Source organism: Mustela erminea, chromosome 14 (genome assembly GCF_009829155.1).
Source record: "Mustela erminea isolate mMusErm1 chromosome 14, mMusErm1.Pri, whole genome shotgun sequence".
NCBI classification, from domain to species: domain Eukaryota; kingdom Metazoa; phylum Chordata; class Mammalia; order Carnivora; family Mustelidae; genus Mustela; species Mustela erminea.
This window is the reverse complement of record NC_045627.1, coordinates 45,108,600-45,130,323: the sequence shown is the minus strand read 5'-3', so window position 1 is coordinate 45,130,323 and position 21,724 is coordinate 45,108,600. Positions and strand designations below refer to the sequence as shown.

Sequence of the window (21,724 nt, the reverse complement as noted above, 5' to 3'; positions counted from 1 at the left end):
GGTCTGAGTTCTGGTCCTGTTTCCAGCCCCTCCTACACGATGTCCTTGGCAAGACTCTTCCTCTAACACTTAGTTTCCTCATCTATCCAATGAGAAGTGGATTGACTCAAATGGGGAGTTACGTTCCTCCCTGCTCAGACATGTAAGATTTCTGTCCCATAAAGCACTCAGTACCGACCAAGAGAAGGGCACCAGTAGCCTGGGAGCTGGCGTTGGTGGCCGCACGCAGATGCTCCACATGCTGACTCACCTTGAACTCCTCACGGATGCGTTCCTCCAGGACTTTGGCCGCCTTCCGGTCCTCCATCTCCACTTTCCACTTCTCCGCCAGGATCCGGGCTTTCTCATTGGCCAGAGCATCCCGAAACTTCTTGGTGATTTCTGCCTCTTTCTGTCTCCTTGCAAGAGAACACCAGCAGGTATGAGCTCAGGTAGGAAATTGAAGGACCACATAACCACAGGACTTCAAATGAAAACCAGGAACAATATGTCTTGGTCTATCAGAATGCCAAAACTCAATGCTGGCAAAGTTGTGGGAAAATAGTCACTGTCCTGTTGGGTAGTGTAAATCACCCGAATTGTTCTGGAAGCCGAGGGGGGGGTACTCAAAATCCTTTTGCTCACTTAAGATCACAAAGGTGTAACTAGAAGAGGTTCATCGGAGGATGAACATAACAATTGGAGGACAACCTAAATGTCCATCCACAAGATCAAGTTGGGTTTCTCATGTAATAGGATACCATATAGTAATCTTAAATAACATTGTGAATCTATATTAATCAATTTATCAAGGTGTTGCCTAAATGCTCACCATAGTTATCTTAGGCGGTGGGTGTTTGAGTTGTTGTTACAATTTTACAATTAAAATACTGTCACTAAAAGTTGTGGGGTGAAATGTTGGAGTCAACTTCATATGGCTCTCCAACTTGGACAAAAAAAAAGTTACAAGTTGTTTATGAAAGAAGTCTGACTCCAAATCTCACCAGGAACTCAACTATCCACATTGGGTGCAAAATGCAGCTAAAAGGAAGAGGAACAAGCTGATGACAATGGTGAATCCAGTTCCTCTACTGTCCCATCTGTATTATCTCAGTGAACCCAAACTACGTCCAGATGGAAAGGGTATTAGGCCCACAACACAGATGTGAAAACCGAGACCCCAGATCAGCTCACTACTCCCTGGGGGAGCCAGGATCTGAGCTTACAAGATCTACTTGATGAAGACTCTGATCCTTGGTCCCCTAATCTTAGCTGAGCTCAACAGGGTCAGCCTGCTGCCTGGGACCTGCTCCCTTCCACCCACAGCCTATGGTCCTTCAGCTTGGACCCAGCCTGGGCTCCATGTGCAGACCCCACCCAATACCCATCTGCACCTCTCACCAGAGCTCCTCCGCCTCCCTCTGGGCCTGCAGCCGCGCCCTCTCTGCAATCAGCTCCTCAGAGATCTCTTCATAGGGCTTGTCCCCGGGACCTTCTCCCATGATCCAGACCCAGACGTCACCATCTGCCCCCAGGAGCCACTGGATGTGCTTGTCGCTTGCTGCCTCACAGCGGAAGGAGGAACAAGGAAGGAAGAAGAAACAGGTCTGAGTTATAATCAGTCCAGGAGGAGCTAGGTTGGCCAATGGTGCACAACGTTGTCTCTACACAATGTTGTCTCTACACAACATTGTCTCTACACAACGTTGTCATCTACAAAAAGCCTCCCAGAGAGAGATCAGCCTGAGTGCAGGTCCACTTCCACCTCTCCTTCCCACTCTCTCGAGGGAGCAACACAGCTGCCAAGTCAGCCCGCTGAAGCAGGTGCCCGAGGCTGGAACTGGGGTCGGCGGCTGAGTGCCTCGGAGATCTTCAGCACACAGAACAGCAGGAGAGAGTGTGTCCGTCCGTCTGTCCACACCTTCTCTCTCTCTCCCTCCCTCCTGTCCACTGGCTGGAAATAAGGAATTGGAGACAGTGTTGCAAGACACAGAGCCTAGGCCTCTGACCCACAGCAACCTGTAACATGAGCAAGAAATAAACTGGTGCCCTATTAAGCCACTGAGATTGCTTCGTTCACCTGTTGCAACAGATTCCATTGATCACTTGACTAAAATGGAAATTGATCTCCAAAACCTGACGATGCAGGAACAGAAATATCAACTATGTGTCATTGCCTTAGCAAGGAGGTGAAATTCCGCAGCAGACAGAAGGAATGCCTAGGGGTCCGTGTTAACACAAGAGCAAAACATCTGACAAAATCAGCAGTCGGGGTAACTGGAAAGGCAGACCCTCACACCTTCCAAACCTGCCACTCTGAGGCAAGAGATGGGCGAACAGGACATTAGTGGTGCATGTTGCTGGCCAGCAGCTGTGTTCAGCAAGGTGTTAAGAGAAAGAAGTGAGTTCCAGAAAGAACTGAGTGCTTTGTAAGTAAAAATGAAAGGGAATAGAGAACACAGCAATCTGGGACTCTGTAGGATTGGAAAAAACCACCTGCTTCTAGGGCCCAAAGTACAAGAGAGGGGATTTTCTTAAAGTTTGCATGACAGAGCCCAAAAGAACTTCTAAGGTAAAGACAATGACCAAGGGCACAGAACACTGTGGTGGCCAGAATGTGCTCCACGGTCATCCAACTGCAGGGGAGCTGAAGGGAGCAAGCTCTTCAGTTCCTACGTGCCAGTGTTTGCCGGTCGCCATGCTTCCCAGAGGTGGCTCCCAGGCTTTGACTGACCATGGTGGGCCCATTCCTGGAGAACAGCAGACTTCGGATGGGCAATGTCAATGACCCTTGACAAACCTCCCTCGGGCTGCATGACTGTCTAATAACCCTCCCCTCCTACCACCCTCCCTCCTGCCTAGAACACCTCTGCCTTCCACACCTCTTTCACTCAATGTCAAGCTTGTGTTGCTACACAATGGCTCTCCCACACTCCTCCAGGACTCTGTCACTTCTCTCCCATGAGGACAGTTGTATTTCCTGAATAAAGTTCTTGTGTGTGTAACCCCATCCCTGTCTCTGCTTGTCAGAGGAGTCAGGCTAACACAAGTGCCTTAAGAGTACAATCTCTTGTGATATTTTTCAAAAATCCTGGGATAGATAGATGCCCTTCAGTTCAAAGGAGAGATACAGGGGATTAGAGGCAGAGAATGGCAGTCAACTTGCAAAAAATGTCTAGAAAAGCTGTGGTTACAGGAACATGGAACCGAACAGATCAGAAGCCTCCTAAGTTTTTTGAGTCTGGGCTGAAAAAAGCCTTTGATTGTTCAAGACGTCAACCACTCTTAGGTACCCAACCTCAATGAATGGACAGGAAGAAGGTTTCAAAGACGGTAGTGGTCCAAGGAGGGCGTGGTCCGCAACACTCACCTCAGATGAGGCCACGGGGAGCAAAGAACAGGGAGGCGGCTCCTCGAGGGCCCAGTCCTGCCCTTATTGAAGTCTGTCCCTTCAGTGCCAGGGCAGGAAAATAGCACAGCCTGACCTGTGGGGACTGCAGGAATGCTATCAGCTAGTGACCAAGTAGGGCTCACATTCTCCCCTTTTCCATGGTGTACATTCTCACTCCACTCTACCGCCGCACACTGTGTCGTAAAGGAGGAGGGTGTTTAGATGACATGACTTTTCAGCCACCCCCAGACATTAGAGAGATGAATGCAGAACCCATGCAGACGGTGGACTTCAGGCAGGATGCAGTGACTGCCTGGGACTTGAGAGTATCCCCTTAAGGTGGTGATGAGTGTATTTATATGGAAGAGGAGAACGCAATGTGGGCGGGACCAGAATGACAATCTGGGACCACCACCATACTGTCTGGCACCTCGTTTCTCCTCCCTGAGCCCACCACGTGACTACTTTCCTCAGCTCCCCTTCAATTCCATGTGGCCATGTGAATGAATTTTAGACTGTGGATGTCAGAGGAGGTGATCTGTACCCTTTCAGGCTGCGACTGTTGCGGTTGGTGTGACTTTTCCAAACACCGTCTCTCATCCCCTCATGTCATCCAAGATGGCGCTACTGCGAGGAAAAAAGCAGCCTGATCCATGAGTGTTTGAAAGCCAGTGACCCAGAAGAGCTACCCAATCCACATCAAGAAATAAACCTTCTTTATACTAATCCACTGAAATTTCAGGGATTATCCATTGCCTAAAGCAGCATTAACTCCCTGACTAATATAAGGAGGCTACTGTTACTCTTTTGCATGGTAAAAGCAACATTGTCATAGAGAACCACAGGCTGAGTTATGACTGATAAAACACTATTAACATTCTAAAACTTCCAGATTAATAGTGGGGGGGAATAAATGATAATAGGTTTATCAATCTTGCAAAGATCTGTGAAGGGCAAGAGGAAACAAACACTATGTAGCATTAGAGCAGACAGTGTCACTGCCCAGCCACCGCCCCTCCAACCGCGCCATCCTCCCTTATCAGAAAATCCACATCTGCTCAGGGTGTGTAGGAATCTTGCAGCTTCAAGAGAGGCAAGTTTCTATGCCAGTCTCAAAGGGCAAGTAGAATTAGCGAGGGATCAGTCTAGGAGAACTGTATGTCCCCGGTTTCTGACAAAGCAGATGTAAGCAGAATTCCTAGTAAAGGGCTTTCCCCTCTGAACCAAAAGGGAAATCTCCTTAGGAAAAATCCCTTCACTCCTCCTCTTTTATTTCCTCCTTCTTCCTCCCTGGAATGAAGACATGAAGCCAGGAATTGCCAGAAGACTTTTGCCACCAGGAGGAAGAAAGCCACAGCTAAAGGCCAGGAAGTGCAAAGAGAGAAGGAGGCAGGGCCTTGATGATTTTCCTGAGCAGCTACGCTCCTACTAGCCATGCAGGGACCTCCAGAGGCCTCACCATCTGAGACAAATAACAAACTTTGAAGAACGCAGTTGTACCATTATCAAATGAAATGTGATAATATAAACATGAAATGTTGATTTAATTAAGCAACTATTTGCCAGATATTCCAGTATGTCAGGTCAAGCACATCCCAAATGGATATAGATAACACAAAATAACACCAAAGCCCTAAACCCTAAGTACATTCACTAACACAAAAACATGAACAGAATTAATTCTTCCGTTAAAATTCTGAGACTGTCAGATGGGATTAAAAAATAAAATCTAGGGGCACCTGGATGACATAGTTGTTTAAGCATCTGACCCATGATTGTAATCTCAGGCCTCATGAGATCGAGCTCTGCATTGGGCTCTATGCTCAGCAGGGAGTTTGCTTAGGATTCTCTCTCCCTCTCCCTCTACTCCCCTTCTCAAATGAATAAATAGATCTTTAAAATAAATAAATAAATAAAATCTAACAGTTTTATTTAAATAAAACATACACTTTGGGGGACATCTGGGTGGTTCAGTGGTTGAGCATCTGACTCTTAATTTCAGTTCGGGTCATGATCTCAGGATCCTGGGATCAAGTCCCACATCAGACTCCAGGCTCAGCAGGAAGTCTGCTTCTCTCTCTGCCTCTCCGCCTCCCCCCTTCATGCTCTCGAACGTGCATTTTCGCTCTCTCTTTAAAATAAATGAGTAAGGGGCACCTGGGTGGCTCAGTTGGTTAAAGCCTCTGCCTTCGGCTCAGGTCATGATCCCAGGCTTCTGGGATCGAGCCCCACATCAGGCTCTCTGCTCAGCAGGGAGCCTGCTTCCTCCTCTCTCTCTGCCTGCCTCTCTGCCTACTTGTGATCTCTCTGTCTGCCAAATAAATAAATAAAATCTTTAAAAATAAATAAATAAAAATTAAAAAAAATTAAATAAATGAGTAAATATTTTTTAAAGCACTCTTTTTTACAAGAAAACGTTAAAAGTAAAGAGCTAGGCAACAGTAGACCATGCAAAGTTGAGCAAAAAGGAAGCAGGAGTGGCAATATTGGGCAAAGCAAATGCAAGGACAAATGTGTTAAAAAAAGACAAAGAAGAATATTGTGTGACAACAAAAATACACCTCACAAAGAAAATATAAGTCATAAAACTGGATACAACATAGCAGAAAATTGCATCAAACAGAAACTCCTAGCAATTCAAGGAGAATTTGAAAATGTATATATGGTGGGGAGTTTTACTGTGTTTATTCAGAGGTTGGTGGATCACACAGATTTTAAAAATTAATAATATTGAAGATTTGAATAATATTGTGAAAAAATTTTTATTTAACAATTACAGAACCTTATTCCTTAAGCTTTGAGACTATACTTGTTTTTCCTCTTGAGCTTGCAATCATGATAAAAAAATTATAGGCCATAATCTCTAATAATAACAGGAAAAATTGGAAATTTATAGAAAAATAGCCATTTTTAAAAGCCATTAATAAATTAGTAATTAAGAAAATATCTTCTAGTGGGCTCTTGGGTGGCTCAGTCGATTAAGTATCTTTAGCTCAAGTCACAATCCCAGGGTTCTGGGATGGAGCCCCCCATAGGGCTCCCTGCTCAGTGAAAAGCCTGCTTCCCCCTCTCTTCCCGGCTCATGCTCTCTCTCACTATCTCTTTATCTCTTCCTTCTCTCTCAAATAAATAAATAAAATCTTTAAAAAAAAAAAGGACCAACTCTTGGTTTCGGCTCAGGTCAGGATCTCAGGGTGATGGGACCAGGCCCTGCATCAGGCTCTGTGCTGAACCTAGAGCCTGCTAAAGATTCTCTTAAGAGTCTCTCTTCCCTCCCTCACCCTGATCATACTTTCTCACTCTCTCTCTCTTAGACATAAAAAAGAAAAGAAAGTATCTCCTAGATAACCTATGAACCTCAGAAAAAAATCAAAATTGCAATTACATATTACATAAAGGGGAAATGTAGCCAAAAGATATAAGCACACATAATAGTGAGCTCACAAGAAAAATTACAGGCATAAAAGCTTTTCTTTCGGATGTCCCAGTAAAGATGTACATCTCTTCTCCAAACACATAACAATAATAGATACAAAATGTCAAGACAAAATGCATAGGAATACAAGAAATTGTATTGGGAATCTATACGAAACAGGAAAGTGAAGAAGAGAGCAGGGCTGAAGCCTTAGACTCCACCTGGTCCTGAAGCAAACAGGGGTCACTAGGAATCTGACTCCTAGAGGGTGAGCAGGAACGAAGGCTCTATGGGCAAGACAGGAGCCTGAACAGGACCATTACTGAGGGAGGGGCTGGTGATGTGCTTGGTGAGCTCAAAGGACAGCAGAGGCCACTGTGGCTGCAAAGGGGCAGGAAGGAGAGTGGGAAGGAAGGTAGAGAAGCCGCAGCCCCAACCATAGTGGGAGGAGGCGCAAAGTGGTTAAGGTTTAGGACATATGCTGAAGGAAAAAGCAAAATTTGCCTAAAATCTGGTTGTGAATTGTGAAAGAAAGAGAACGAGAAAAGTCCAACATTCCAAGCTGAAACAACAGAATGAATGGGTTTGGCACCATGGAAGAAACAACTTGGAGAAATCAGTGATTCTGTTTGGGTCAAATGAAGTTTGAGATGCTTATTAGATATCCAAGAGGGAGTTGAATGAAACAGAGTTGAGAGGAGAGGCTAGAATTAAGGTGTACATTTTTGGAATCATCAGTGTTTAGACATTTAAAGCCACAAAACAAGATGAGAACGAAGAGAACGTGAAGACAGATAGAAGAGAGAAGAGGTGCAAAGTTGGGAGGTCCAGGTCACTTCAACACTTAGGAGGAAGACCACCGAAGAAGCCAAGGACAAAGAAGATTATGAGCAGGAGAATAACCCCAAAAAAGCTATATCCCTGAAGCCCAAGGGAGAAAGAATTTCAGGAATTAAGGAAACATCGACTGAGTCAAAGGCTGCTCATGGGTCAACAGATTGAAGACAGAGGACCAGCCACTGAATTTGGCACCATGATGGGATGCTTATCTTAACAAGAGTGGTTTCATGAGTTGGTGAAAAGGAATGCTTGGAAACTTGGAAATTTTTAGAGGGAAGTATAAAAGCACATCATTATAACTTTGGGGAAGGGAAGAATTTCTTCTATGAGATGTAAAAAGAATGAACTATGAGAAACAGTGTCGATAAATTTGAACACAGATTAAAACTTAAAGTTTCTACACAAAAAGGCACACCATAAAGACAATTAAAAATCAGGCCACCAGCAGAGAGAAGATATTTGAGTACACATAACTGTCAAATGATTGCAGGAATTAATTAAAGCAATAATAACAGCTCACGTCTACAGAGGGCTTATCTGCTAATCACGGTTCAACACATTTTACATCTATTAACTTATTAATGTCTACAACAAGCTTTCCCTACCGGGCTCCTGTGAGACCCGATAAGCTCTATAAAACGTAATTTGAATGACGATTTTTCTCAGTTCTCCCAAAGATGGTACATAGATAGTACTGGCCTCAGTGCATTGTAGAAAAGTTAACCCATTACATACAATGGGTCCTTAGGGAAGCTGTTCTCAGGTAATTTGCTCTCAGGACCCCTTTACATTCCTTAAAAATATCAAGTAACTCAAATGATTTTATTTATTTGAGCCATGTCTACTAATATCTACCATATTCAAAACTAAAACCAGAAAAAAATTAATGCTTATTTAAAATAATGGCAAATTCATTATTTATTACCATATATGACATTTTTATGAAAAATAGCTATATATTCTAGAACAAAAATATTTAATTAGAAGAGTGGCCTTGTTCCATATATTTGCAAATCTATCTGATGTTCAGCTTAAGAGAAAGTAGCTGGATTCTCATGTCGCTTCTACATTCACTCTGTTGCAATATGTAATTTTAGTTGAAGTATATAAAATTTTTTTTACTTCTCACAGATATATAGTTAGAAAAGAGAAGAAAAGAAAAACATGGATAGTTTTTCAGATATTTATTGATAATCTTCTTTGATACTACAGTGAAACTCAAACAAATGGTAGTTCTTAAAAGCTAGTTGTGATATAACCTGAAAAAAATGTCACTGAATTTATTGTAGTTTGTTATATTAGAACTCATTGGTCATGTTAATTTCTTAGTTTTGATCAGTGGACCAAGGTAACACAAGATGTTACCATTCAGGGAAACAGGGTGAAGGCAATGTGGGAATTCTCTGAGCCACTTCGCAACTCTTCCCCAAGTCTAAAGTTGTTTCAAAATAAAAAATTTTAAATTTTAAAACGCAAAATAAAATAAAAATCCATTGCTTTATTCTGTGCTTCATATGAATTATGCACTAATGCCTGATCTTCCAAAGTTATCCATTGGTCCTTTGGAAAATGTTGGTTCACAGAGTCAAGCAAATATTCCAAATGTGCACATATTTTATTTTTATAATATCAGAAAATCATGTTTGTTAATATCACTATGAATCTCATAAGAAAAGCCTCTACGTGTTGGGAATTTAATAAACTGTTGGTGACAGAAGTCTTCCCAAAATTCTAATTTTTTCTTAAAAGCTGGGATTTTATCATTGGCATAAATTCCATCGGTTGTTTTTCTTGAAGTGACAGATTCACTTTATTCATTTCCAAATACCCAAGTCTTACAAAAGACCTAGCTTGTCTCTCAGTCTTCCTTCAAGTAAAAATGGCATTCTAGGAATAAAGAGGCTAGCGCAGCACGTGACTTAAGAAATCCCACAGTGGGGGCGCCTGGGTAGCTCAGAGAGTTAAGCCTCTGCCTTCGGATCAGGTCATGATCCCAGGGTCCTGGGATCGAGCCCTGCATCGGGCTCTCTGCTCAGCAGGGAGCCTGCTTCCTCCTCTCTCTCTGCCTGCCTCTCTGCCTACTTGTGATCTCTGTCTGTCAAATAAATAAATAAAATCTTAAAAAAAAAAAAAAAAAAAGGAAATCCCACAGAGCTTTTCCTGCAGATGCCCATCCTCCTCAAATATGCAGCAGAAATGCTCTATACATACTTCCCATTTTGTCATACAATCAAATGAACAGGCTTACTGTTTCATCCAGGAGTGATGTGTGACTGAAAAAATACAATGACTTCTGCTCCTAAGGTACTAGCAGATTCACCCGCTCTTGGTTTCGCATCATTAGTACGAGTGTAAACATGATGAGTAGATCAGAGAACACCTCAGTATTATTGTGAGAACAGTTTTAAACTTGTTGATGTGGAGAGTCTCAGGCCTCCAGGAATCCAGAGACCACACTTCAAGAATCACTGCTCGAATATCGGGGCTTAATTTTTTTACAGAATCTTGACTGGGAAAAAAAAAAATAACAACAACCATTGATCTGGAATAGGGGCTCCTGGGTGGCTCCGCCAGTTAGGTGTCTGACTTGGTTTCCGCTCTGGGCTCAGCAGGGAGTCTGCTTGAGATTCTTTCTCACCCTCTGTCCCACCCCCTACTTGTGCTCGCTCACGCTCTCACTCTCTCAGATATATAAATAAAATATTTAAAAATAATAATATTCATCTGGAATATACAAGGAATTCTTATAAACTAATAAGAAAATAATAAACAACCCCACAGAAGAAAAGATAACATATAGTGTCCCAAATGCCCTCCATTACCTACCGGTTAGCCCTCTAGCCTCCTTCTGTTGCTTCCTTGTTTTAGTACACAGAGTTTGATCAAAACAGCAATATCCTTGGTTGAAGTTCTCATCTTCTGTCTCCCTTCCAGGAAAGGGTGGCCATGTGACAAAGTTCTGGCCAATTATTATAGGTAGGAGGTAGTGAGGGGACTGTGAGAAAGGTTTGATGTCTAGATACAGTTAACACCTAGTCTTTCTTCCCTCTGTTCTTCATATGATGCTAAAAAAAAAAAACAAAAAAAAAAAAAAACACAAGAACTACGTGAAGACCCAATATACTAAGCTACGGTTTAAGATCATGAAAGAAGAACCAGCAACATTAATGACATCACAGAGCCAATAACCCAGTTCCAGTCTGCCTATTTCTAGGGTTTTTTTTTTTGTTTTTTGTTTTTTTTGCTTAGGTGGAAAACAAACCCCACCTAGGAAAATCCCTGCAGATTGGATTTTCTGTTCTTTGAGCTTAACACCTTGCTGTCGGGTTATTGATATGAACAGACATTTCACGGGAGAGGAAACATAAACAGTAAACTAACATATTAAAGAGACCTAAGTTTATCACTAATTAGACAGAAGCATATAAAAACAAGAATGAACAATCATTTCACTCCTACAAGATTGGAAAGAATCTTGTAAAAAGTCTGATGAGGCAAGTGTTGGAAAGGATATGGAGCAGCAATAATTGTTACAAATTGCTGATGATACAAGGTACTGATAGAACCACTTGGAAGATCTTTGGTAACGTTCAGTTAAGCAGAAAATGCTATTCATCATTACTAAGGAATAGTACTTCAGGTACATAACTTACAGAATCTCCTTCAAATGTGCTCAGAGAAAACCGAATGAGAAAATATTATTCAAATTTAACACTTCAAAATATGAAAAATTGGAAGCAACATAAATACCCAGTAAAAAAAAATGGACAAATAAATCATGATATGTTTTTTATCATGTAATACTCTATAGCAAGAAAAATAAATACATTTGAACAATATAAATATATGCCTTTTAAAAATGCAGAACCACAAAATTAAATTCAGGTTGCATATAGCAAAATGTCATTCATATAATGATTAAGCAACATAGTGAATACAAAATATATATCACAGAATGGCAAGGATATAAGCATGATGCGCACTGAATTTAATAAGGGTTGTATATTGGGAGAGAGATGGGGGAATAAAATTTTAGGAAGGCATTAATGTAGGTCTCCACTGTGTATGTAGTGTTTAAATAAAAATAAAGGGGGCACTAATGTCAACATTTAATCAAGATATTATCAGTCCAAACGCAAGAAACAAGTTTTGGAGAGACTAGGGAGAAATAGGAGCCCTCGTGCCTTGTTGGTGGGAACACAAGCTGGTGCACCACTGTGGAAAACAGTATGGAGGTTCCTCAAGAAGTTGAAAAGAAGGGTCATCTGTACCTCCATTGTTTATAGAAGCAATGGCCACAATCGCCCAACTGTGGAAAGAACCAAGATACCCTTCAATGGACAAATGGATAAAGAAGATATGGTCCCTACATACAATGGAATATTATGCTTCCATCAAAAAGGATACCGAACTTTTGCATCAACATGGACAGGACTGGAAGAGATTATGATAGTGAAATAACTCAAGCAGAGAGAGTCAATTATCATATGGTTTCACTTACTTGTGGAGCATAAGGAATAACACAGAGTACTTTAGGACAAGGAAAGGAAAAGTGAACTGGGGGAAATCAGAGGGGGAGACAAACCATGACAGTCTGTGGACTCTGAGAAATAAACTGAGGGTTTTGGAGAGGAGAGGGGTGAGGAGTGGGGTGAGCCTAGTGGTGGGTACTAAGGAGGGTATGTATTGCCTGGAGCCCTGGGTGTGGTGCATAAACAATGAATCTTGGAACACTTAAAAAATAAAATAAAATTTTGAAAAATGTAAAAGAAAAATAAATTGTAAAAAAAGAAGAAGAAGAAGAAGAAGAAATAGAACTACTCTTGTGAATGTAAAATGGCTTTTCATCTGACTCCCCAAGCTCCATGCCACATCCTCTTAGAAGGCTTGTCTCTCCTGGGAGAAAAAGAAACAAATCCAAGATCTGCCACCAATACCATAATACCCCATGTATGTTGGGACTTGGTGTCATTATTATTGAGAAATCCTCAATACCCCACGATCAACCCCACCGCCCCTCAGTTCAGACACAGCCCAGTCAATGTGCCAGTGAAGTCTCTGGACCCCAGTCTCACTGGTGTTCGTTATCAGCCCAGCATATTTATGTGGAACAACACGTAAGGCACAAAATAACTTAATCTGTAAAATGAAGGGGTACACACAGACCAACTTCCTAAATCCTTAGCATCTCACAGAGTCTGGCTGGGAGAACCCAACTGCGGTGGCCAGAAAATGAACATATGAGTGAAATGATAAGATAAAAGTAAATAACCCCAGGGGCACCTGGGTGGCTCAGTCGGTTAAGCGTCCAGCACTTGGTTTCGGCTCAGGTTGTGATCTCATGCTCAGTGGGGAGTCTGTTTGAGATTTTCTTTCCCTCTCCCTCTGCCCCTCTCCACAAATTAAATAAATATTTAAAAATAAATTAATTAAATGAAATAAATGCCTAAAGTCATGTAATTTTGCAAGATCCTCAGAAAAATCGGTGTGAAAATGCCCCCCACAAAGAATTTAGACCCCAAAGTCAAATGCAAAATCTGGTTCCGAATTGGAAAACCCTAAGAAGCTATGCTAATTTCCACGTGAGAAAACCCTGGAAAGCAGTAATGCCAGCCGCTCGGAAAGATGCACTGAGAAACAGGCAACGGTCTGCAACCTGTTACTTACACACAGCTACCCTGAGCCAGCTGAGACCGGTGGTCAGGTTACAGGGAGCCAGGAGATACCAGCTGCTGGTCTTTCTCAGAAACTGCCTCCTGTTGACCTCCCACCTGGAACAGGAAGTAGGGAGGTGGAAAGGGAGGGAAGCAGGGGGGTGGCAGGCATGGTTACCCCCGCGGCAAGGGGAGAGAATTAAACCTGAGCACAGCTCACCCCTTGCAACATGGATGAGAAGGGCTGCCTTCCATCCAGAGCTGAGCAAGACTCATCCGCTCAAATTCCTTGAGCTTCGGCAGCAGCCAGGAGAGGACAAGGAACTACTCGGAAAGTCAAGTTTTCTGCTGGGCCACTGACCCTTGGCCCGCCTCTTACCTGCCCAATCCCAGAGGGCCCTGGCTCTTTGGGAACCTGCAAACTTCTTTGATATTTGCCTATCTTCCTGTTCTAATGTGCACTGGTGTGGTTTACCAGTGACATTGGACTTTTCACTTTCTGAAAGCAGTGACACAGGACATGGGGAGCCATGGACCCTGGCGTCCTTGGCCAGGCGGTGCTGCCTCAATCAGCACCATACCGCTGGGCTTAGAAGAGGTGGAAAGGAAAAGGGGCCAAGGTGGTGGGCTGCAAAGGAACCAGAGGCCCCTGCAGCCAGCACTGTGCGTGCAACATTGGCTCAGAATGTGGCACAGTGGCTCCTACCTCCTCAGAGCCACTTGGAAACCCCTCCCCCACTGCAGATGACATTACCCCCAGGAGCTCACTCACCAGTGCAGCCGTCCCACCCTGCTGTCTGCCCTGCAGAGGCAGAACACGGAGGCTAGCAAACCAGAAAGTAGGGCCCCATTAGTCAAGTCCACAAAGCTGGTGGGAGGCTCACCAGTCCTGTTTGTGACCGTGCGGCAGGTAGAACAGAAGCGTCTGGCCCCAGCCCCCATCTCCATGCCCCAAAATACCAGCAAAATGCATACCATTCACACACACACGTGCACACACACAAGGTTGTCAGAGCACCCTAGCCTTTGTTCCATCACCTTGCCCTGGACAAGGCCCCACGCCCAGCCGCACAGTCACAAACAGGGTGGTCCCAGGCTACACATGCCATGCCTCCACCTATCCACAGACCACAGCAATTCCACACAGACCGGTCCTGCATCCCCCATATCACATCTTGGTCCGATCCACAGGAAAAGTGCTTATCAGCATCCCAAGAACCAAGAGTAGCCTCTATGACATAACTGAGTTTCCTCCAACTTATCCTAAAAAATAAACCACACAAGGAGGGTTGATTTGGCAGACACAGGCAAGGCTCCACTGGCCCAAGGCAGGGACTCTAGAAAAGTGGAGGTTGGCCAGGCCATGAGGCAGCTGGTCCCACAGCCACCACGGACGGGTCCAGTGGCGGAGCTCCCAGGAAGAGGCTGAGCCAGTCCCTAGAGGATCTGCCACCAGCGTTGGGAGGGAAGAGGGAGGAAAGAAAGGACAGAAATAGGACTGGGCTCTTAAGCACCCCACATGTGGCAGGAGCTCTTCCCACTTGCTGAAAAAGCTTTATGAATCCTCCCAGTGGAGAAAAGGTGGTTATTCCCATCACACAGGTGACTTTCAAAGGTCAAAATGGAACCAAGAAGAAAATCCAGGTGACCCGGTTCCATTCCACCATGCTAGAGGCATTTTGAAAATAACATCCACCCAACCCAAGGGTGAAGAATTGATCGGTGACTGTTATTTCTAACCCCTGAGCCCCTCAGAAAATGAGCTCATAGAGCATCCCTTCGGGTGTGAGAAACCAGAACAGTGAACACGGTCTGTCGGCCCCCAAATACAGCCCGCGAGCAGCAGGTGCCGATCGGCAAGTCACGGGAGCTAGGACAGCTCTCTGCGCTCAGGTGGACAGCCCTGTCACCACACACACACGTCTCATGACATTCTTCTTGCCTGACTTCTTGGTGCCCAGAAGCTGGTTCCACCTGCACTGCTCATCCGCCACCATGACTGACCCCTCAGACCCACAGTCAGCCCCCATTCACCAGTTACCGTGCCATGAGGGACTTTTTACCTCCTGTTTACCCAGAGGTAAACTAATTAAACTAATCCGTGTCCTAAGTAAACTAATTAAACTAATTAGTGTCCCCCCACAAGAGTCTGGACATCCAGCCTCAACCCCAGACTCCTCTTCTCTTTTCATCACATATATTCTCTGAAACAAAACTAAATATTCCCCTCTCCAGAATTGTTCCTTGAATATTTGCATATTGACAAGAAACATTTTCTTTTTTTTTTTTTAAGATTTTATTTATTTACTTGACAGAGATCACAAGTAGGCAGAGAGGCAGGCAGAGAGAAGGGGGGAGGAAATGCAGGCCCCCTGCTGAGGAGAGAGCCCAATGTGGGGCTCCATCCCAGGACCCCGGAATCATGACCTGAACCAAAGGCAGAGGCTTTAACCCACTGAGCCACCCAGTCGCCCCGGAAATATTTTCTTAACAAAAGGAATGGGGGGCGCCTGGGTGGCTCAGTGGGTTAAGCCGCTGCCTTCGGCTCAGGTCATGATCTCAGGGTCCTGGGATCGAGTCCCGCATCGGGCTCTCTGCTCAGCAGGGAGCCTGCTTCCTCCTCTCTCTCTGCCTGCCTCTCTGCCTACTTGTGTTCTCTGTCAAATAAATAAATAAAATCTTTAAAAAAAAAAAAAAAAAAAAGGAATGGGGCACTAATGGCAGGCACTGTGAGAAACCAAGGGGGAGATTCCAGCAATAGTCTTTCCAGCCCCTCCCCCACTGCAATGTCCTTGACGCTCTGTCCCTGGTAACCAGGAGAGGGGCTGTGAACAACAGCTCCAACTCTCATCCAGAAATCCGGGGCATCCACTCCTCTTACCAGCCATGATCCTATGAAGTCATGGCCTCCGACATCACCGCAGCGCCTCAACTGAAAAACTGTTGGAATTCAAGAAGGTTGAAGAAGTCAACATGGCAAGGTCAACCGTGTCCCACCACGTTATGTCAGCAAGAACATGGATGCAGCGGAAGACAGCGTCAAGTACAGGTTTCCCTTGACGTTTAAGTGTGACATGCTGAGGCCCACAGTGAGGGGTATGCAGCTGGGCTGGCCAAATTATTTGTGCAAAGGGACAAAGGGGGAATAAAACATTAATCACTTTCCCCTCAGAGGAAAAAGAAAACGTAGGGAATAATGACACTGGTACAATGTGGAGTTAATGTCCAAGTAATTATTGTAATTATGATTAACTAAGAAATCCCTACTATAAGCAGAAGATGTAAATCCTGAAAGGTCAAATAAGGTAAATAAAATCAATCTAAAATTTCTTGATTATACCAAGAAAATCATGAAGAAAAATATTTTTAAATCCTTATATTTCTCATCCTCAGCATATAATGTTTTATTCCTGATAAAGATAGATTAAAAAGTATTCTAGTACATTCTTAAAACTAAATTTTTAAAATATTTATGTATTTAAATAATCTCTGCACCCAAAGTGGGGCTCGAACTCACAGCCTTGAGATCTAGAGTCACAATTTCTTCTGACTGAGCCAGCCAGGCACCCCCTAAAATAAATTTTAAAACAGCATATGCTCTTTAATATGGCACCAAGAAGCTAGAAAAAACAAAAAACAAAACAAAACAAAACAAAAGGTAGATGCAAATATACACTAAGAATTGGTGCCTGGGTGGCTCGGTCGGTTATCTGCCTTTGGCTCAGGTCATGATCCCAGAGTCCTGGGATCGAGCCCCACATCGGGCTCCCTGCTCAGTGGGGAGTCTGCTTCCCCCTCTCTCGAAAATCTTTAAAAAAAAAAAAGATGCATGGGGAAAAAAGTCTTATTGGTCAAGCTCACATCCAAGTCAAAATCCTAAAACAAGGAAGGAAACTGAAATGATGTATAAGTCTGAGTGCAAAGGTGACAGAATCACCGGGACTTACATGTTGTTAGACGATGTAGTTCAGCTTCTATAACCCATCCCCCAACACAAGTGTACTGTGACTTTTGATACTTTCGATGCAGATTTTCAAGGTCTAGAGGAGGAGTCACGCTGCACAGCGCACAGCCGTTCACTCAACGCTTTACTACTTGCCCCTTCGGTCCAGCTCCTATGATACAGCAGGTGTGTGGAAATTGCACATCCACGCCCACCCCCACCGCCCCATCCAGACATCCAGATGCTGGCACAGAAGCCAGCGATGCAGCAATGGCCTCACAGCACCTTCAGGCTAATGGACGAGACAGACCACAAACAAGCAAATAGATACATTAAAAAAAAAAAAAAAGGGGGCAGCAAATCCATGGAGAGAGAAAGCAGACCTTCCCTGTTGTCAAGGGCCGAGGTGAGGGGGGCGGTGCGGGGAACGGGAGATGGGGAGTGAATGCTTAATGGGTAAAGGGTTTCTTTCCCGGGCTGAAAATGTTCTGGAACTAGATGGTGGTGGTGGTTGCACAATATTTTTTTTTAGACTTTATTTATTTATTTATTTATTTGAGAGAAAGAGAGAGCACACACAGGAGCCAGGGGAGGGGCAGAGGGAGAAGAGAATCTCAAGCAAACTCCAGCTGACTACAAGCTGGAGGCGTGGCTGGGTCTCAGGACCCTGAGATCATGACCTGAGCAGACATCAAGAGTCAGACACCTTGGGACACCTGGGTGGCTCAGTGGTTAGGTGTCTCTGCGTTCGGCTCAGGTCATGATCCCAGGGTCCCAGGGTCCTGGGATCAAGCCACACATCTGGCTCCCTGCTCAGTGGGGGGCCTGCTTCTTCCTCTCTCACTCCCCCTGCTGGTGTTCCCTCTCTCGCTGTGTCTCTTTCTGTCAAATAAATAAAATTTTAGGAAAAAAAAAAAAAAAGAATCAGACACTTTATGGACTGAGCCACCCAGGTGCCCCCTACACGACACTTTGAATGTACTATCACTGAAATGAACACTTTAATGTACCTAAAATGGTAAAATTCATGTTGTGTGTATCTCACCACAATTTTGTTAAAAAGACACTTGTCGTTCTGGAAGGTTCTGTAAAGAAAGTCCTCTAGGGTGTGGTAAGAGAGAGATGGAAATGGGACCCATGGAGGGTGGGTGGTCAGGGAAGGACTCAGCCCCGTGAGGATTTGGGGAGAGTGCATTCCCCGTAGAGGGACACAAACCAGTGGAGTGCAGGCTGGAGAGGGGACACGGCCAGCTGGCCAACCGGCAGGGTCCTGTTTCCTCTGAATACAATGGAAGCCACTGAGGCAGCGAGATGAATGAGCTGATCCATGTGTTACAGAGTTTCTTGGGCTGCTGTGTGAAGAGAGGGTTGCAGTGAGTGAGCGAGTGAGCATGAAGCAAGGGGATATGGCCACACTAGGAACATGTGCAGGCAAGTACAGGAGGAGGGAGGAGGACACGGAGGCTAGGAGGGACCCCAGCCCAGGAGGCAAGGTTGCTATGGTTACTGACTGACTCCCAGGAAAGAGAAAGAAGGCAGAGGTAGGGGATGGAGGTGGAGAGGGCCGGAGCCCACGGGACTTAGAACACTCCCCAGGCTGGAGTAAGGGGCAGGCCAGAGAGCCAACACAGGAAGACGCAGGCCCAGAACTGGCCGTGTGGGTGAGAGGAGGCACCCTGTGAGTGTGCAGCCTTGGTTCACTGGCATGAGCCACGAAGGAGGGTGGGGAAAGATGTCTGGCTCCCAGGGAAAGTACCTGCAGATGGGTACAGAGGTGGTCATGGAGGAATCACTTTAACACTGACAGAAACTGTGCGTCATGGCAGAACAGAAGGGTCCGAGTGGGGAAGCTCCCTGGGTCTGGCTACCATGGGAACTTGTCTCCTGAGCCCTCGTCCCAGACAACACCTAGATCCACACTCAAGAAACAGGGATGACTGAGCAAGCACAGAAGGGCCAAAGGTTGTGAGGCTCTACAACTCCTGACGTGTGGCATGGGTTTTTGTGGAGAAAGGGCTCTTAACAGGGGAAGAGAGTGTGAAGGTCATGGTCATGTTGGAGGAGCTTGGCTTCGATCTAACAGGAACACAGTGTTAGAGCATGCCTTCCCAGAGCCTCAGCATAACAGCACTAATTCCTGTCAGACATGGGACAACACAGCAAGCATGAGGGTAGATAGGAAATCAAAGCTGAGGGTCTGTGTTCTCCACGGCAAGGTAGAACATCAGAAGATTCTCACCAAAGTATAAGGTGCCAACAAGGAAAGACGTGCCCGCGTGGTCAGGGGAGTGATGTGTGCCCAGCCATGACTGTCATCTTTAACCCAGCCCATTTCTGCATGGACCCCAAGGGTGTGTTCAAGGATCCACAAAGCCCTCGAGTTGCTGTAAACCAGAATGATCTGTATCACCAGTGTTTACTACTATCCTCTCCAGGAATGACTGGATAGCAGGAAAGTTCTCAAGACGGGGCACACCTTGCCCTGCCCTGCCTTCTGGGGCCCCTGGGACAGCAAGGTCAGGTCTGCTAGGAGTTGGGAAATGTCCTTAGAAAAGAGCCAGTGGGAAGAAGGATTTAGGGGACAAGACAGGACTGGGGCAGGGCAGGAGGAGGCAAAGTATCATTCCAGGCTCACCAGGACTGAGTAAAGTGTGCTCGGGGATCCCAAGGGGATCCACACCTCGGCAAAGCACAGCAGATGCTTCCTCCCAGACATACCGGGAATGGGATGGGGGCGGCAAGGGCAAGGAAGAGGGAGGATCCAGCCAGTAGGGCATGTCTCCACTTACTCCGGCACTGAGCCACCATGCAGCGGCTGTGTGCCAAGCCCTGCTCCCAACATTCCAGTCGGCTGTGTCCCACAGTCTCAACGGTCACAGTCCTGTCCCGTTCACCAAAGTCAGCACTTGGCAATGTTGCACAAGGGAAGGAATAAATGAAGGAATGAACAAGTGAATGCACGCACAGATCATTTGTGGAATCAAAGCCTGAGTTCAGAAGCAAATGCATGGAAAACCGTCAGTCACCAGACCCAAGGTCAAAGTCACGGGATGTGCTTCCCTTCTCCACTTCTTAGCATTCAGGTGACTTTAGGCAGATCGAGTCACTTTGTGGGCCACGGCTTCCCCATCAGGAACAGGGGCACAACACACAGTGCATCCCGGACCCTGCAGCAAGAGCTCTGCCAAGCAAGCCCCCCAGGCTTCCCCACGGTCCACCCAGTTCCTTCCATGGGCAGGACTGAAGCCAAGAGCCGAGATCTGGACAAAATCCTGACCTGGAATACACACATTTCTCACTGTGTTTCCTCCTCTTTTCCATTCTTTATAAATCAGAAAATTAATTACCCGGAAAAGAGTCTTCTGCACCAGAAACCCAAATGAGTTTAATGTATAATTTACACATGAAAATGTAGACGTCAGTGTGTGACAAATTGCCATAAAAATGTTTTTGCAGTTAAATTTTTGGGCATCTGTCTTCCTCCCAGAAGAGCTGCCATACGGACGGTGTGAGGTCCCAGGGCCGAGGCCGGGTGGGGCTGGAGAGGCAGCTGGTCATGTCCACCAGCTAGGGAAGCAGCCGCCAGCATGGCCCAGCTCGGGAGGCCCCAGCCTAAAAACCGGCCACGCACAACCAAGGTGGAGCCCTCCCGCTTGGGGTCCTATTGTAGGTCTCATTCAAAACAGAGATTTAACTGTCTGCCAGCTCTGTGCTAGACCAAAGGATGGAAGGTAGGAAGACAGGATGGTCTCAGGCTCCAGTGGCTTTGAGACCACTGGGAGAGGCAAGCAAAGAGATGATAAATGATCGTGGTGGGGGAGGGGAGCGGCAGGGGGGCCTGCCTGCCAAGCACCTGCAAAGAAGCAAGTTCTTCCTTGCACCAAGGGCATCCCCCAGAGACTCCAGGGGCCAGGGACTAGTCCTGGGGAATTTGTTAGGAGGAGGAGGCAGGGGGACATTCCCAATAGGAAGAACCGTTCGTGCTAAGGGAGAGGCTAGGTCCAGCCAGCATGTCCCGATGGGTGTGAGTGTGGTCTGTGGCACATGGCCAAGATGGCCCAGTGGGGAGCCTGGAGTGGAGAGAGGAGCTAGGTCACCAAGGAGACTGCATGCCCAGACCAGATCTAGGACTTTGTCCTGGATTGAAAACTAAACAGATCAAGTCTACACTGCACTCTGCTCAATCATATGGAGGCCAAGAGAAGGGTTGTTAGGGGGACTGTCGAGTGCAGCAGCCACAGGAAGGACCGTCCCTCGCAGGACCCGGGCTCCTCCACCAGGTCCTGACTACGTCATCTTTATCCCAAGTGTACCAGCCCGCGGGCAGACGATCACATAAAAACCATCCGAAACGCACGTCAGGCCTGTTTCTTCCCTGCACCTGCTACTGCCATTCAGGCCTGGTCATTCTCAGTGCAGGACATTCCCTGACACCCTCTCTCCAAGCCAAGCTTCCTCTCACCTGCAAATAGTGAGGCGCGGCCGGGTGCTTTGCGCGGGCC

At 45.7% G+C, this 21,724-nt stretch overlaps 1 protein-coding gene across 1 annotated transcript in view; it reads right to left on the bottom strand.

The window, feature by feature from the left end:
* The window catches only part of SH2D4B (SH2 domain containing 4B), an 81,108-nt gene that overhangs the window by 58,422 nt on the left and 962 nt on the right, over positions 1 to 21,724 (bottom strand). The window contains exons 2-4 of the mRNA XM_032311943.1: positions 6,534 to 6,545; positions 1,381 to 1,544; positions 251 to 398 (exon numbers count right to left, since the gene is read on the bottom strand). Of these exons, the coding sequence (XP_032167834.1) occupies positions 251 to 398; positions 1,381 to 1,544; positions 6,534 to 6,545 (324 nt within the window). The remainder of the gene's footprint in view (positions 1 to 250; positions 399 to 1,380; positions 1,545 to 6,533; positions 6,546 to 21,724) is intronic.